Here is a 17,339-nt window from a genome sequence, read left to right as displayed (position 1 = left end):
ACAGTGATGAGCAACACAATTAAAACAGATAAAACTCATAATATGTAAGCTCTTTAATGTATTCAACCTTTTTCTACACATTCTTTTACAGCACTTGCCACTTGTCTACTGGCAATAAACAGAATTGTAGAAATGAGACAATCAAAATAACGAAAGTCAAAGCACTTACAGGCATACAATTACAGGTTATTGAGAACAGCCTTGTAGTTATAAATGTTCTAAGTCTTTGGTGCTTTTACAGATTGTTGCAACAGAAAAATGAAGTGAGTTCCAGAGCAGCAAAATGATATAAGGTGGCAATTTTCAAGCTCTCATTTGAAGATGAATAAATAGCCTCTGGTGTTTTCATATGGAAGCAAGCGCACCTTAAATTAACTGAACTGCAGAAGACGAATTTAGATGGTTTTGAAAATCAAATATTAAGTGGTTTCTTCTGAGGCCCTTTCGCTATTAACACATCACACTGGTGATATTCAAATTATTGTAATCTATGGAAAAGTTAGACTTTTTTCCCATGTAATGTTATGTAAATGCAGTCAAGAGTGACAATAAGATACAAAATATAGGACAGTATCATCTACATAAAGATGTATTTGGCAAACGTTGCATGGAAGAGACCATTCATGTACTGTACATGGTGAACAGCACTGGGACCAAAATTGTTTCCTGTGATACACCTAACCAGCAGGGATTTAGCTTGTGTGTCCTTCACAAACTGTTGGTCTCATAAACAACTCTTGACACAGGTCCGGGCAGTCCTCCGAACACAGGGGATTATCTCTCTAAATGTAAGGAATCATCCACTGTATCATAGGTTTTTGATTTACAAATAAATATAAAGGCAAAATTGTTGTTATAGGCCATACTCCCCAGAAGTGTTTCCTTGTGTATTCCCCTCCCCTGTGATCCCAGTGCTCCCGTCTGTCTCTCCCTTTGTTTATGTCTTGTCTGTGTGTGTGTTGGTGTGGTCCTGCTTGCCGGTTCTCCTGGCTCCCTGCTCAGCTCACCATACACACCTGTCTGCAATCAACTCATCACCTCTCTCAGTCTGCACACCTGCCTCTCCTCAGCTCATCAGCCCACAGTATATCTACCCTTCAAACATTCTTCCCAAGATTGTTGTTTCAGCATTGCAGCAGTTGCACTCTGAGGCCAAATCTAGTTTTGTGATTGCTCCACTTGTATTTCCTATTTTGCTAACTTGTCTCTCTGTGGTCCAGGATCACCACTGAACTGCCTGCCAGACACCTCCAAGCCTCTATGCCATCCCTGCCAGCCATGCTTCCCCTTCATTCCCTCCACACTCACACCCAGCCACACTCCTCCACCCTCCTCTCTTTTCCTGCAGCCACTGGATCTCATTCTCTGCCATCATTCCCCCGTCCAAACCCTGTTTTCAATAAAACCAACTCATTTTCTACCATCTTGTCCATGTCCTGCCCTTAGTCCCAACTGTTTGTAATATCTTAAAAACTAATTAAATCTTATAATGTAGCAGCAGAGACACAGGCTCCACAGCCAGACTGATATAAATCTGAAGTGACCCCAAGAGGAGAGCCTTGAACTAATTGACTGTTGAGTCCAGGATTTCTGAAAAGCAGAACTTGGACACAGGCAAACAGTTATCACCGCTCTGTATCGTCAGAAAGACAAAGCATGTACACATGTACATGAATACACTCAATGATAAATGATGCAGACAGACAAAGAAGAAGGGATCCAAGTTATCCTCATCCTGAAGAGAGAGAACCCAGGTTGGCTCCATTCACATACAGTAATTGCTATTTGCAGGAGTCCCTGTGCAAACAGTCTCAAACAAATGGCCAACTGCAGGAAAATCTGTTGGAGGCTAAACAGATATTGACTTAATAGTAAACAACCATCAGATGTAATGGCCAGAGGTTGAGGGTTGGGCACCTTTATTTTATATAAATTTTAGTGCCATCTAGTATTTAGCCTGGTCTGAGACGGAGTCCTTGCTTCTTGACTTGGCAGATCTGACTGTTGTGTACTTGTTTCCAGAATTAAAAACAAGTTGAAAAATGAATTTCAAGTCATTGAATTTCATTTCCTCCTATAACCTTGCAAATAATCTTGCACTTGGGGGTTTAGATTGAGCGTGCAAGCTTCTGTGTTACTGGAAAGCCTTTCTCCTCTGAGTGCCAGGTAGTTTAGGCTGAGGTTTGCAGTCTCTGTAATATTTAAATTAATGTTTAACCCACACAACAGTAAGCAACCATTTTAAGAGGAAAGCAAAGAGAGAAAAACCTGAATCAGAAATGAAATTAGCTCCTTAAAGTGTTGCTGGCAAGTAAACAATCTCCACAGTCTCCCTCACCACACCGACCTTTTGCTTTCCACATCCAGTCAACTGATAAAGTAGAACGATTGTTGATGATGATTAATATCTTTATAAGGCTGATTCAGGTGTATTTAGGAACTTAATGTGCTCTGTTTGTGCTTTAGAGCAAGATGTGCAGCCTTTCAGCAGAAGAGGAACACTCATGGGCCCCCTTGTGGAACCCCTGAATAACAGATATTTGTGCACTGTGTGCATGCATGTGTGCAACGGCAGCGGAGAGGCTTCGTTGGATATCTTTATTAAATGTGTCTGTATATGCAAAAGTCCACAATTTGAAGACACACAACATGCCATTTCTGCATATGTGCTTTGGCATGACTCGGTGCAAAGTCTGTGAATGTATGCTTCTGCATGTGTGTGTGTGTGTGTGTGTTGTCAGCACAAGTCCAGGAGCAGATGATAGTGTGTGTGTGTGTACGTGTGTGTCTAGAGGTCCCTCTGGCTCCCATGGTTTCTCTCTCTATCCCCTCCTCCCTCTCATTCTCCCCTCCCTCTTTCCCTTCTTTCCTTCTCACCCCCTTCTCTCGGCTAGCTCAAGCGCCACCTCCCTTTCACACATGCAATAGCACTCTGCTCTGACTGAGGCAGCCATTTTAACCCTTCACAAGGACTTGTGTATCCTTGTGGGATTAAACTTGAGTTTCGGAGGAGAGTGAGGTCGTTTGGTCGATCCTAACTTTGGAGTTCAGGCTTAAGGTCAGAGTCAAGATTAGGCTTGCTTTGATTTAAGGTTTAAGGTTAAGTTGGCTGAGATATCTGGGTTTAGAGCTGGGCTGAAAGTAGTCAAGTTTTCACGGTACAGTACAGTAAGAGAAACAGATGAGTGTGTGTGTGTGTGTTTGTGTGTGTGTGTGTGAGAGAGAGAGAGAGAGAGAGAGAGAGAGAGAGAAGGCAAGCATCCCTCTACACAGCAATATTGCATCTGCAGTATGTGTGTGCCTTTCTTACAACTGCGTTCAATTACTGTATGTGAAAAAGAACAGCCACAAATTACATGCTGTCAATCACAACCATCATTTAAACATATCCACTTCCCATTTATGTGTTTTCCATAAAATTCTTGCCACAGCTCATGAAACCGTTAACATACAAGTTAAAATTTCACTGAGTTGCCTCTTAGAATCGCAGCACTAACAAGCCAAAAAGAGAAATTTGAACAAAATGAACAAATTTCCAGGTATTTCCCAGCTTCTGATGCATCATGGGAAGGTGGCCTCCAAGATTCATAAGTATGAGAAGAGGAACGTCAGCTGAAAAGCACCGTCTGTTTGTCTGGCCGGCTTGCATGCAGGGTGTGGTTTAATATCCTGTTCCTTCTGTTTCTTTTTGTCTCCCTATTCTCTCTATAGCGTCGTCCCATTCCTGTAAGAGCTCACTGAATGTGGTCAGCATTAGAACAAAAGGATGACAAAATGGTTTGAATTATGGAGTTTCAGCTACAGTATGTACTCCTATTGGAATTCACAATTACAAAGAAATTTTGAAATAAAACATGCAAAATGTTACCGAAACATATTAAAGCCAAAACCCAAAAGTTACCGCCACTTCATGTCATCTCCCTCCAAGGAGAAGAGACAGAGTTAACTAACTCTGTCACATAGGTGATACACGCTGACAGAAGCTTTCCTGAGAGAGGCTGGCAGTCAGCAAACACCCTTACTACGACTAATCCTACAAACCTCCTGTTCAGATAAGCTTCAATATCAGACTGCATCCAGCACAGGATACAGAGGTACACAAATAAATTCACCATCTGCCAAACTGCTTAAATGAGCACATGGGTTCAGACTCTGTCAAGGGAGCAGTTCACATGATCATTACGTATGCGAGTCCCACGCACACACGCCAGACGACGGGAAATACACATGCACGTATGTGTGAATGGACACACAATCTTGTGTGACTGAGTGAAAAGAAGAAAATGTACAAGAGGAGAAAAAAAAGAGGGAAAAGGGAAGCAGATGGAGAGGAAGAAAGAGAGAAAGGAGACACAAAGGAGGGAGGAGGGTTTGCAGTGGATCCAGGTGGATATGTGGTGTTGTGATATGGGGTCAGGGTCCTGCTGGACCGTAGGGAGGTGCTGGTGAGCTCCCTGCCCAGCCAAAGCTCTTCCCTTCTGGACACGCGCTGAGCCAGTGGAGCCTGGATCCATCCCTCAAGCCCTCCCTCCTCCCCTTCACTCTCTCTTCTTCTTCTTCTTCTTCACTCACCCCCTCCACCCAGCCTTCCCTCTCGTCCCCCTCCTCCTGCTCTTCCTCTCCCAGGCCTTATGGGTGCAGTGCCACGTTGCTGAGTGAACTTATTAGAGTGAGGGAAAAAGAGAGAAAAATGCTAAGCACCTCCACGTGGGCTAATGCATTTTCTCCACTTTTGCCATCTTTCTACTTTTCTCTTACAGGAAAAATCCGCTCCATCACTTATCATTTCTTACATATATATAATATATATATATACATATATATATATTTTTCCAACCTTGTTGTCGAATACTCACGTTATTGCAAAAGAAGTTTCTAAAAATTTTCGCTTCTCTGTGACAATCTTAGGACTCATGCCTGTGTGTGCAGATGTGTGTGGTGCTTGCATTGCTGAGTTTCCAGGCTGGTGTGAGCTTTAAATATACAAATTTTCCCACAAGATAAACTTCCTGATGCATATGCATTTTAATTGCCGCAATTTCTTATTTGGCAACTGGAAAAGAGCCAAAGTCAAGCCTCTGATATTTTCTCTATCTCATTTTACACGCTTGAAAACAGAGCAGCGCTCACTAAAACTATTTTCCTATACATTACTGCCACCCAGTGGATATTTTCTTAACAACACATTTACGTTTCATTACCAAGCCTTTCATATTGGTACGTTTACAGAGACTTAACTACATGGGAGCTTTGTAAGAACAGACACAGGCAGCTACCACGTGTATATGCAACACGAGCACATAAACACATGTTAGTCTGGTCTATAAAATGTCCTGGCACATCTCATTTTTCTTGTTTATTCATGAAATATGCAATCACGTAATTTCATATGCGTCATTGTTATTACTCTTTATACCTCTGTATCATGGAAGCTAAACAGAATTCTGTCTTGCAGATTGGATTTATAAACAGTTATTTATCTTGTAAAACTGACTGGCTTTGATAACATACATTTCAGATGCAGTTTAGTCATCGTGTTACCTTTTCGTATGTCGTTTATCATTTTTATCCCCTGACATTGCGATGAACCTGACAAGTTAATGATGTCCTTGTTCTCATCGCACTGCACAAACGCGCTACAAAACCAAAAGCCAGGACTGATTTGTTTATGGAAAATGGTGAAAATGCTCTGCAGTGGAACATTTGGACCAGTGTCCGTTTATGAGCATGGGAAAACTGTTGCATCTCACTGCTGCCAGTTAATTATTTCCACAGTTTTCCTCCTTTCAATAAGTAACAGCCAGGAATGATGGCACAAACAAAACTTAAATAAAACCCAGCTTGAGTAGAGCTCAAATAACAAACAGCAAATGTGTGTTTCATTTGAACTTGGACAGAATTATGCAAGAAATGTTGGGTAAAAGGACTTCAGGTGTAAACAGAAATATTGCATTTCCTGTGCCAAGAATTAATACAAAGGCAAACGCCACTTTGATATTTGATAGATTTAACTGAGCTGTCTATACTGTTGTATTGTATATAGCAGCTAAATGTTTTTCCAATCTGGAATTTCTGCTCTTTGATTCTTTGTGTTGTCCATTTATTGTTATATGTTTACTTTATTCAAAATATTGCTGTTTCTCTACTCTTTGTATCAGGTCCAAATCCTAGAGCTCATTTACAAATGAGTTAGCTTAGCATAGCAGCAATGTCGTGGCACAGGCTGAAGACTCCACTCGACCAAGTCCACACTGACCAAATTGCACATTAAGAACTTTATTTAATCCACATCAAGTTTACAATATTTACACCATTAACTCCACGACAAGTCACATACAGATTACATGGGGTGATTTCAATCAATGAGCTCACACAGCACACCACATTGTAGGAAAATGCAAGAGAAAATAAGTATATTTCTCAGCCAGAAGCTCAGCACACATGACTTAAATCACCTTAATTCCTTCCCACTTCACTTAGACTATAAAATGGAAGGACTTTAAGTTTCCAATGTTGTAACAACCATCTGATCTTGCTTGTACAGACCTGGAGAAATTAAATGGAACTTCACTGAATTCACACTAATTTTATAATATTTACACCATTAACTCAAAGTTGAGCTTGACTTGCAGGGAGTTATTTGTTTCACTGTGGTGCAAAAATCATCTCGCATACACTTTAAATGTGCTTGGGAGAGATAATCATATCAGTATATTATTCTTTTGTCAAAGTGCGAACAACTTTCTGTTGTTGGAGCTGCAGAGTGAACCCTTACCCCTAAACCCACCTGAGATTCTCATTACAATGCAGAGAAAGGACCAAATTTGTATCACCTTTTTCACATTATCCATGTCTGATTATTATAAGTAGTCTTAATTTGATTTTCTGTCAAATGAAATATACATGCTTTAAAGCAGCTGATGATTCAAATGTACCATCAGGGATAGATTAGAGATAGAAAGATGATAAATGTGTCTGTAATTATCTCATGCAAGTTTCTTCAAAGGTATTTTGTATGCAATTGCAATGAATGGAAACCAAATGTTGCTGGAAATTATTCTAAATGGATCTGCTTTGGAAAATGATCTTGGAAAAATCTCCTGTAAGAGCCATAATACATTGAAGTCTGGCAATCACACGCCAGCTTTGGTTGCTGATAACGTGGTTAGACTCTTCCTGCTGCATGTACAGTAATCCATTGTTCTCCAACCCTTAAGGCATGTTGGGAGGAACAGTCTGTGGGAACAGAATTGATGCCATAAAAACAAGCCAAAGTGTGAGGCTTGGGTGGGTTACGAACAATAAATTGAATTTCACACACAATAAATATATTTTTTTACTCATTGGTCAGTTTTACCGTCGGTTCCTGGCATAGCAGTAGCATTCACCACAGGTCTTGGATGAGGGTTATAAAGTGAGGGACTAAGTTTTATAAAAATCATACCTGCCAACATTTAGATTTTAAAAAATGGGAGGTTTATTTGGTGGGTGGGAAGAGAATTTAGATTTATTAGGTCGAACGACATCATGCCCTGACATTTTGAGAGAGAGCACATGCCCCTTGAATGGGTCTGGCAGACAGGGTTGAAATTGTGGGTAGATTATGCTTCATAGACATCTAGAAACTCAGACAAATGTACAAAATGTACGGATCCGTGGATGACGATTATTCATAATAAAGCTTGAGGGCCTTACAAATGACGAGGGGGTCCCATGCGAGAAACAACAAAACAGGCCGGTAAATGGCCTTGAAAAATGAGAGAAATTGGGGAAAAACAGGAGTGGTTGCCAGATTTCAGCATGAATGTTTGTATGTTTTCCTTACAAGGTTCAGTAGAAGTGCACCACCTGAAAACCCCGTAAGCATTTGAAAGCCTGTGCATCCAACTTCCCCATATCGATTAAATTGTGTTCCAGCTGCACTCGTACAAGCCCACTGAGACTCAGACTTGTATTCCCCCAGCAGAAAGCGTCGCGGGGCACTGATTGAATCTTGTTGTGGGTGAGTGCTACAGAATGCAGAGCCTGTGGCAGCTGTCTGGGCACCTGGCGCAAGGTGTTGTGGCACAGGTCTAGCTGATGCAGGACGGGTAATGCCTTGAACGCCCCTGGTGCCACTTTGAAGATTTTATTCCTTGCTAAACCCAGGTGCTCAAGGTTTTTCAAGCGGTTAAGAGCTGCTCTCTTTATGGAAGAAATGAGGTTGCCCTCTAGGTTTAGAGTTTTAAGTGAGTAGGGAAGGTGTCGTGGCACTTGTTTTAGTCTGTTCCCCTCTAAGTTGAGGCTTTCTAAGTGAGTTGCATTGAGAAGGGAATCCCTGAGAAGACCTTTGTTTGTCAGTCTGTTTGCGCTCAGGTCCAAAACCACTAGCTCTGTTAACCCATTGAAGGCTCCTTCACGGAACTGTTCAATGAGGTTCCCTTTGAGGTAGAGGTTCTTGATGGACAGTGGTAAGCCCAGGGGAACTGATGTTAGCTGGTTGTGATCCAGGTTCAGAGTGCGCAGGTTAGACAAAGGAGAGAGCACTGCATTGGGAAGAAAGTCAGATCCATTCCCCAGGCTGTTGTTGCTGAGGCTCAACACCAAGAGGCCGGGGCAACGGGCCCATGCTGCCTCAGACATCACACTCAGCTGGTTATTATCCAAACGAAGCTCCTCAAGAGAGTGTGGAAGGTCAGTGGGCACGCTTTCTAGCAGGTTCCTGTCCAGGTAGAGGCGCTTCAGAGCCGGGATCCCCTCAAAGGCCCCCTCTATGGCGCCATCTGTGAGCCGGTTGTTGCTCAACACAAGGAACTCCATAGAGACGTATTCGTTGAGCAGGTCCAGCTGGATGCTGTTGATGTGGTTATTCATGAGGAGGATGTAGCGTGCATTATAGGGAATACCGTAAGGAACCTTATCCACACCTTTGTCCGAGCACTGGACCACCCTGGAACAAAAAACACAATGAGACTCAGCATGCAAACATCACACCAGTGCCAAAATATGTAAAACAACCACTGTTTTCAAGAAGAAATAGAATAAATCGAAGTGTATTGGAATCTATTCCACGTAAACAAGCACAATCTCGTCTTACCTTCCGTAGCAGGCACACTCAGGAGGACAGTAGTTATCCATAAAGTATGGAAAGTATGTTGGCGTGACCTCCTTCTTCTCTGATGGCTTTTTGGTTTTATTGTCCTTTTTCCTTTTTTTTTCCTTTGATGTCTTAATTGTCTTATTTTTACTACTTTTATTGATTTTGATTGGCCTCCCTAAAGGTGTTTTGGCAGGTGTCAGCTGCGAAGGTTTGGTCAGTTGAGGGTGAGGAGATGTTTTATTTCGCTTCACTACAACTATGGTGTTATTTTCCATCATTTTAGCTGTTGCGGGTTTGCCTGCAGGCTGTGTTATGTTGGGTTCCTGCATAAACTCGACCAGTTTAGCAGTGGGATTATTTTCATTTGATTTTGGCGTAGAATTTGCCTCTTCAGTTGGCGTTGCTGCTTGCACCTTGGGGACAAATTCAGCCTCTTTGGGAGGATCAGTGCTTATTTCCGTTGTGGTTTGGACCTCCTGTGCAGATTTAAACAACATGCTTTTGACCATCACGTCTTCTAATCTTGGGCTAGTCTTCACTTCCAGTTCGTTCTGCTTGAGATGACGTCCAGGACTCTGTAACAGCTCAGTGAGGAGTCCTTCAAGCAGCGAGACAGACCTCACCTCACCAGCGGTCACTGCTGAGGCTGAGATGGGATTGATTGCTGTAGGATTGGGAAGCGTGACGGACAGAAGGAAGAACTGAGGACTGACTGTGGCCTGAGGGGTGGGAGGAACTTGTGTGGGTGTAACCAGGAGCAGTGGAGAGACATTTTGATGATGATGATGATGAGGAGGAGGAAGGGAACTGAGAGGATTTTGAGACTGAGTGATAGTTTGAATTATGGCAGGAATCTCTAACTGACTCGAGGATGTGCTTAAAGTAGGTGTGAGACTGCTAACAATGACGTGATCTTCCTTTTCTCTTTCATCGTGGTTTGCATTTCTTGTGTCCTCCCCCTCTTCTTCTCTTTTCTCTCTTTCTACACTTTCTTGATTTACACTTAACATCTTTTCTACGCCTCGAGTCTCCTCGTGAAGACTAATCCCTGCAACCAGCTTGCTCTCTCTCTCCTCTTGCTCGATTTCTTGCCTCAGTCTGCCCATTTGATGGCTCGTCTTGAATTTTCCCTTCTCTCGTCTCCATGTATTATGACGATTTAATGGTTTTAGTGTCTCCCGTGTTTTTATGTTCTCTACTGTCTCCTCATTTGTCTCCAGATCTTCTCTCCTCTCCACTTCATCTCGTTTATCTGTATCTAAATCTTTCACCACGTCAGCTACAGAAAACTCCTCTGTTCTTGTTTCTCCCCCTAGAAGTGTCAGCCTTCCCTTGCCTCCTTTCCCATATCCTTTACTGATGTCTAAGATTTCTTCCATCCTCTTCGTTTCTGGGTTTGTCTCTGGAGTCAGGGCTTCGCTTCTCTGTTCCTCCTCTGTTTTCCTTCTCTCGGCAGGTTCGGCAGCCTTTTCTTTCTCCTCCACGGATAGAGAAACATCTCTCGGCTGCTCCCCCCTCACCTCAGACTGGTGGTCTCTGTCCAGCTCAGATATATGTGTGACTGTCAGTCCTACCACAAAGAGAACAACCACTTACAGTTGATAGAAACTGTTTTTTTCTTAATTAAATACAAAACAGCAGCTAGCAGCTTGTTAGCATCACATCAGTTAGCATTCCCTTTGAAAAGCTCATGAAATCATTAGCATCAAAGTGTTGAAGCACATTTTGCTCGATGCTTGAAATGCTGTGTTAATGTTATACTTACTGGGCTGCAATACGTATGAATATCCAGAGACTGTGAGCAACATGAGCAGCAGAGTGAGCACTTCCATTTTAGCTGTTGAAGGATCAGGAGGGGATTTAAGATGAGAACAGAATTAAAATGAGCTTGTAAAACATTTTCCAGAAAGGTCTTTTTAAAGTAAAAAAAAAAAAAAATGCATTGCTTCTTTTTGGGACCCGGCTGTAAAGCATGTTTTCACCACTACCTCTTGCAAGTAGGTCTAATTGGAGTTCTGTTTTTGTAAGTAATGCCAAACATACATATCTTTGTCTGTAAATTACTTTTTTGGCAAATAAAACAAATATAAATTCTGTATTTGTTCAGATATAGCCCAAATAACATAATAAAGACATGAAATATAGTCTCATATTAGTCATAATAATGCTTTATAGTGGAAGTTAAAAGCCATTAGAATAAAGCCCAAAGAGACAGTATGAGAAGTTTCAGATAATACAACAAAGCTGTTGTTCAATCAGCTTGATTTATGCTGCGTACCTGATGTGTTTGTAGCCTCCTTATATGTCAAAGCTGAGATCCTGCATTTGTTATCCTGTTGATGCTCCACCTGCCTCTACAAGCCGAGAGAGTCCAGAAGAAATGGGGCAACCTTTGAACTGTACAGATGACTTTAATGATCTATTTCAGTGCCCCTTTCTGCATGGAGAGTTTTCACACACACACTGGGCGAGCCATAGTAATGACTCCTCGAATGCCTTTATCTGGAAGAGAATTGTCACACTTACCCTCAACGTCAGAGGAATCTGAAGGATCAATAGCGGGAAAGAGAGGCAACTTTAAGGGAAGAGGGGTCAGAGGTGACGGTTGGTTTTTACAGTGGCTACTGTTTGCTCCGCTGCGGGGGGACATTAGCATCCCAGTGGTTATGTGGGGGTGACATGTAGCGCCTGGAAACTGCTTGGCCTTTGACCCATATGCTAATAATCTGCTGGACTTCAGGAAGTCTGGGGACTGCGGATGCTAATGAGTCACTTTACAGAAATGTGTTTCTTGTAGTTTGAGGTTTGGTTGTGTTTTATATTATTTTCCTAAACATGCAATAGAATTGTCATTTGCTTTAAGTGGGTTAGGGGTACCGTGAGAAAAATTGCTTTAAATGGTCAAATGGCCTCAACTTTATCCAACTATGTCACAGATTTGAATTCTCATGAGATCTTCACTGATAGAATTTAGGTTATGATCATTTTTGATTTGAAAAAAAAAAAAAGGTATGTGTCATGACTTTTGATTATTTTCATTATCAACTGAACCTGCCAATAATTCTTTCCTTTATTTGGAGTCTATTACATGTCAGTAAATACAGAAAAATACCCATCATGCCTCTGGTGACATCTTAAATTGTCTTTTTTTTTTCCGCAGATCAACACTCCAAAACCCAAAGATGTTAGATTTACAATTCTATATATCAGAAAACAACAGCAAATCGTTGTATTTGAGAAGCTGAAACCGTAAAAAGTTTGGCATTTTTACATTAAGAATTAATTATCAAAATGGTTTGCGTCTTAATTTTCTGGTGATTGACGAACTGATTGATCAGCTCATTATCTCAGCTCTAGTTCTGATCCTATGTTTTAACCATCATTCAATACTTTAGTGTTCTCCTCAGTAACAAATAGACTATCCATTTATTCCTACAATGTTTTCTTTCCTTCTCAGCTGCACCATCTAAATTTATGTGGCAAGAAAAACTGCTTGTCTACTCGCAGAAATCTGACAACCTTTCGACATCTCACTGATTCTCAGAATATCAAGTTCTTGTCTGTGTTCGCTGGCGTTTTCATCACATCGTGCATCACATCAGCTCGTACACAAGGCCGAGCATTCCTTTTACGCTGAGCCGAGGTCGAATTCTGCTATTTTGTGTGGGGATGTGCATCAGTATCAGGACCATAGATACTGTATACGCAAGACGAACTTGCATAAACACAATTTTAATAAGCGTCGCCCACAGAGCTTTGCAGCAGAGTATGGGACAGTAGAAAAACATAAGTTTAAAGTCTTTTGATTCAGATTTACAACTTATTATTGAGGTGAATTTATTATGTTGTAAAATTAGGTTCTTCTGTGCTGAATATTTATGATATTTTTTAATCCGAAGAACTCAAAACTCAAGTAAGTGCTGCTTGAAACAGACGTCTGTCCTCCCACACGCTCATAAAACACACACATGCTAAACGCTGACATCCAGTGTACAAAACGAGAACTGTGAGAAGACAGAAACTGAATTGCAATACCAATAAAGACCACAGAGGGGCAGCATACGCCCACACATGGCTGCACAGGTTGCCCTGAGAGAGTCCTATATTGCATAACATTGCATGGGAAAATACAGCAGATGGGTTTTAATGTTTTGTCTGTGTTTGTGCCCAAATTATTTCTGTGTCTCTGGACCATGAAAAGGAATGACATCATCCATATGAATAGTGAACGGCGGGAGAATTAAAAGCCCATGAGAAGAACTGGAGGAGTCTCTTCACACCTTGAGCTGTGGCATCTCATTTCCTGTCGAAGGTGACGTAATGTTTAGGAGAGGGGGTGTGAAAAGCAGCAATAATGGAAGAAACCGGGAGGTGGGGGTGGTTTCTTATTGCACCTGCACCTGTTTAGGGTAAAAATACCATTTTTTTCAGTTTATGGAAGCCTACTGAATATTGTGCCATTTTTAGGATTAAAGTGGGCATTTTCTCCCGTTTCACCAGAAATAATGGAAAATATCTCCTGCCTTAGAGAAATTGTCAGAGAATACTACCCCCCCCCCTCCCCCATCTGAAAAACAGCCAGTTTATCTACCTCTCAAGCTTTCATATCTCATCTACAGCTTCAAAAATCCCTTTCACAGACAAAGCTCGTGATATGAAATCTGTCTGTCTGGATTTTTGCCTTCCAGCGAAATCACTTTTACAGTTGAATGATTGTTCCCCAGTGCTTCCAAATGCCCTGCCAGCTGCCCAGCAGCCTCACCAGTTGCCCCTCTGGTTTTGTATTTTTTGGCAAAGCCCCAGAAGCAGGGAAAATCACTTTAAATGATCAAAGAATAATCTTTTTTCCAACTAGGTCACATATTTAAATGAGTGTAGGGTCTCTGGTGGCATTTGCAGATGTGGTTAAAAGCTAGAATATGGGTTCTGCTCAATTTTTGCCTTAAAAGTTCATTTTGAGTTTGTGTTTTGTGGCTTGGCTATAAGAAAAGAACCTATTCATAGCCTGTCCCCTGGCCTCGCTGGACAAATAATGAGCTCAGCGGTGAAGAGAGAGCTGAAAGCGAGGTATGTGTCATGAGTTTGTCACCAAAAAAACGGAGGTCAGGGCAGGTAGGTGGCCTCACAGTCCAGTGTGGAATTTACATGAGGTTTTGGTCTGAATGGGTCTATGTGTGTGCGTCTACAGGCGAGTTTGAGTGAGTAAATGTGAGTATGGTTGTGTGTATTTGCAGGGCACCACAGGGCTTCTGGTGTGTATCGATGTAAGTTATGGTAATTGGACAGATAATTGATGACAACATTAACATCGCTTGCCCTGAGGTTTTTTTTGTTTGTTTATTTGGTCTGTTTTTTTAGATCTAATTTACAGTAAACACACCAAACATCAATATAACGTGACTGGAGGGGATAAATCCAGGAGGGAGGGAGACAAAGAAAGAGAAAAAAGTAGAGGCAGTAGAGGGAGAAGGCTTGAGTGACAACATGGCTGAGTAAAATAAACCCTCCCCCAAACTATCCCATCTGCTCGCAGTCTGACTGCTGGCAGGGGCCGCAGCGGCGGGTGAGTTAACAAGGTCAAAGGTCACAGACTGTGATCAATTTGTTAGCTAAAAGCATCAGATCCACAGTACACAGTACAACAGTACACAACAGAAACAGACTTTGCTTTCCTACAGGAGCATATTCCTTCTGTCCACGTGAGCTCCTCGGTGTCTGATCTGCATTGGCTGAACCAGTGTCAGCGTTTTACTGTTAAATCTGATGTTTTTTTAGTTAATATTACTGTGGCATTAATGTGAAAAATTTGTGAAGATGCATGAGCTGAAAAGAGTGAAAAGAGGGACTTAGGTCAGGTCATTTGTGTTGAAGAAAGTCTTTGCTTTTGCATACTTTTCTCTCTACATCTAAATATTTTTCCTGCTTTTCCACCAGAGGCCAGGAGCCATCATGAGCGAAGGCCCCACAACAGTCTGTAACACCATGTTGTCTTAACCCTGCCTAGAATAGCTCCACCAAATTGAACCTGTGTTTTTGTTTCGGTGCAGAGATCTTGTGTGTCAGAAAATTCAACATGGCAAGAAGCTTGAGGGAAGAGGCAGGAGAGCTGGAGGAGGGGGAGAAATGGACTTTCAAGCAGAAAAACAACAGTTTAGACTTCAGCTTTAAGGCTCTTTGAAGTTCAAGCGAGCAATCCCTTGAAATCAAAGGCTCAGACTGGCATAGAAGTTATTTCTTTGGTGTTAATGAAGCTTATCTGACTGGTGTGCAGGTCGGTCAGCTCCTCAGAAACAGCACATCCGCGGGCAGGACATGCTGATCAAAACAAGGTCAGGTTGGGGAAACCTGGGAGGACAGGAACACCGCATGCTCTAAGAAAAAGTGAAATATCAACATGGTTTACACACTGACTCGGTCAGTAAACAACGGAAACGGAGCAGAATATAAAGAAGGTTGTTATTTTCCATCAGAAACCAGATTGAACTATGACCAAATACATATTCTGTGAGTTGTTTTGTCTTTCTGTCTGCTCAAAAAGACTAAAATGGACCCTCGCTATGAAGAGCACACCTCAGGAAGCATATTGATTGCTCACACACACACACACACACACATACAAGTCTCTGCATCCTCACAACTGATGTTTCCCATAGAGAAAACAGAACTAACAGATCCGTTGTCTTCTCTGTGTGGAGAGGAGGGGGCCGCTTTGACATTTGTCCACCACATATTGCGCTGAAGCAGGAGCAGCACTGAAGCTCTGTTGCAGAAAGTTACTCCATTGTTCCTCCTGAGTGACTCACATGTTGCTGAAATGTCCATTTAGAGCACTATGATGATATTGCACAATGCGTGTGTGTGTGTGTGTGTGTGTGTGTGTGTGTGTGTGTGTGTGTGTGTGTGTGTGTGTGTGCAAGCTTAGCCGATTTATTGATGCTATCAGCTGAGAAAAGCTCACCATATGCTATGTGACGCATGTGTCAGCCTGGTCGATCAACCGGTCTGCACCGTTAAACTCGATCACTCTCGCCTCTGCCTTTGTTCTCCACACTGGCGTGGATGCACCTCCACATGCAGCATTTGCCGTCTGCGATCGAGGCAACAAGTGTGAAATGTGTGGGTGGAGAAATGTACAGGATGTATGGAGGGACTGCATTGTGTGAGCAGGACACGGGGACAGATGGACAAACATTGTTTTGCTGGGTGATGTGGGTCATTGATCTTGGTTAACCATTCTCCAGTGCTATGAGGCAATCTGTCACACTGCTAAACAAGGCTGTGGGCTGACAGACAAGGTCAGAGTTAAATTTCTTTCTCCCACTCTGATTTAGTCTCTCAGTACATCACGGCAAAGAAGCCGTTCAGTGCTGATGTTCAGCCACAGCTTTACTGTTACAATGTCGTGAATGGACTCAAAGCTGCTCTAATAAATATCTTTATATATAAATAGTTGATCAAATGACTATATGCAATATGAAAGGTGTCATTCATAGCAGTTATCCTCCCCTCAGCTCATTGTTTTGGTTTCCTGGACCTCATTGTTACTGTTTTGGTTGACTCTCACAGCTCTCATCTCCATTTTCCATTTGCAGTTTTCTACAAAAAAGTTTGAAAGAGCCCACTGTATGCAACAAAAGCCAGGCAGAAAACTAACTTGCGAACATAATGGATCATTTAGAAGTTAAAACTGCCTGATAGCTCCCTAATGAGTCGGTGCAGACCAAAAAAGTGTGTTAATCAGCAACTGCATGCAAACAAATTTACCCTAACAACATAAGGTGATAATATACATGTTTAAACCTTGTTGACTGTCAAAAAGTTTAGGCTAACAGCTAACTGTATGAATAATAAAGCTATTTCTTATTAAAGCCGATAATATACGTTTTGTTTGATACTGTTGACTAGTAGTAGAAGAAAACAAAACATAAGATGGTGCAGATAACTTCAGCCTACTTTGTGTGTGTGTGTGTGTGTGTGTGTGTGTGTGTGTGTGTGTGTGTGTGTGTGTGTGCGCGCGCGTGTGCATGGTGAGGGGCCCTTACCATTATGCCCTGCTGCTTTTCAATGGAACAGCTGTGTGAGCCTCCAGCTGCCTCCAAACAAGGCTCAGGCTGCCTGGCAACTGCCCTCCCATTGGCCAACTTTCCACCTCCTCTGACCAATCACACGGGCCACACGGCGAGGAAGTGAATGGGGGGAGAAAAGCACAACAGAGAGGACACAGAGAATTGTGAGAAAGTTTTCTGTAAAAAACATGCGA

General features: G+C 42.1%; 1 protein-coding gene across 1 annotated transcript; it reads right to left on the bottom strand.

Annotated features, from left to right (window-relative positions):
* Positions 1-7,830: 7,830 nt before the first annotated feature.
* LOC139350945 (uncharacterized) lies at positions 7,831-10,913 on the bottom strand. Its single transcript, XM_070992621.1, has 4 exons — positions 10,845-10,913; positions 10,279-10,649; positions 9,077-9,798; positions 7,831-8,929 (listed from the first exon to the last, which is right to left on the bottom strand). The coding sequence occupies exons 1-4, from the start codon at positions 10,909-10,911 to the stop codon at positions 7,831-7,833; spliced, it is 2,259 nt and encodes a 752-aa protein (XP_070848722.1). The 5' UTR covers positions 10,912-10,913.
* Between the last annotated feature and the right edge of the window lie 6,426 nt (positions 10,914-17,339).

This window comes from Chaetodon trifascialis, chromosome 22 (assembly GCF_039877785.1).
Source record: "Chaetodon trifascialis isolate fChaTrf1 chromosome 22, fChaTrf1.hap1, whole genome shotgun sequence".
In the NCBI taxonomy this organism is placed as follows: Eukaryota; Metazoa; Chordata; class Actinopteri; order Chaetodontiformes; family Chaetodontidae; genus Chaetodon; species Chaetodon trifascialis.
The sequence above is the reverse complement of the archived record's forward strand: the minus strand, read 5'-3'. Positions and strand labels throughout refer to the sequence as shown.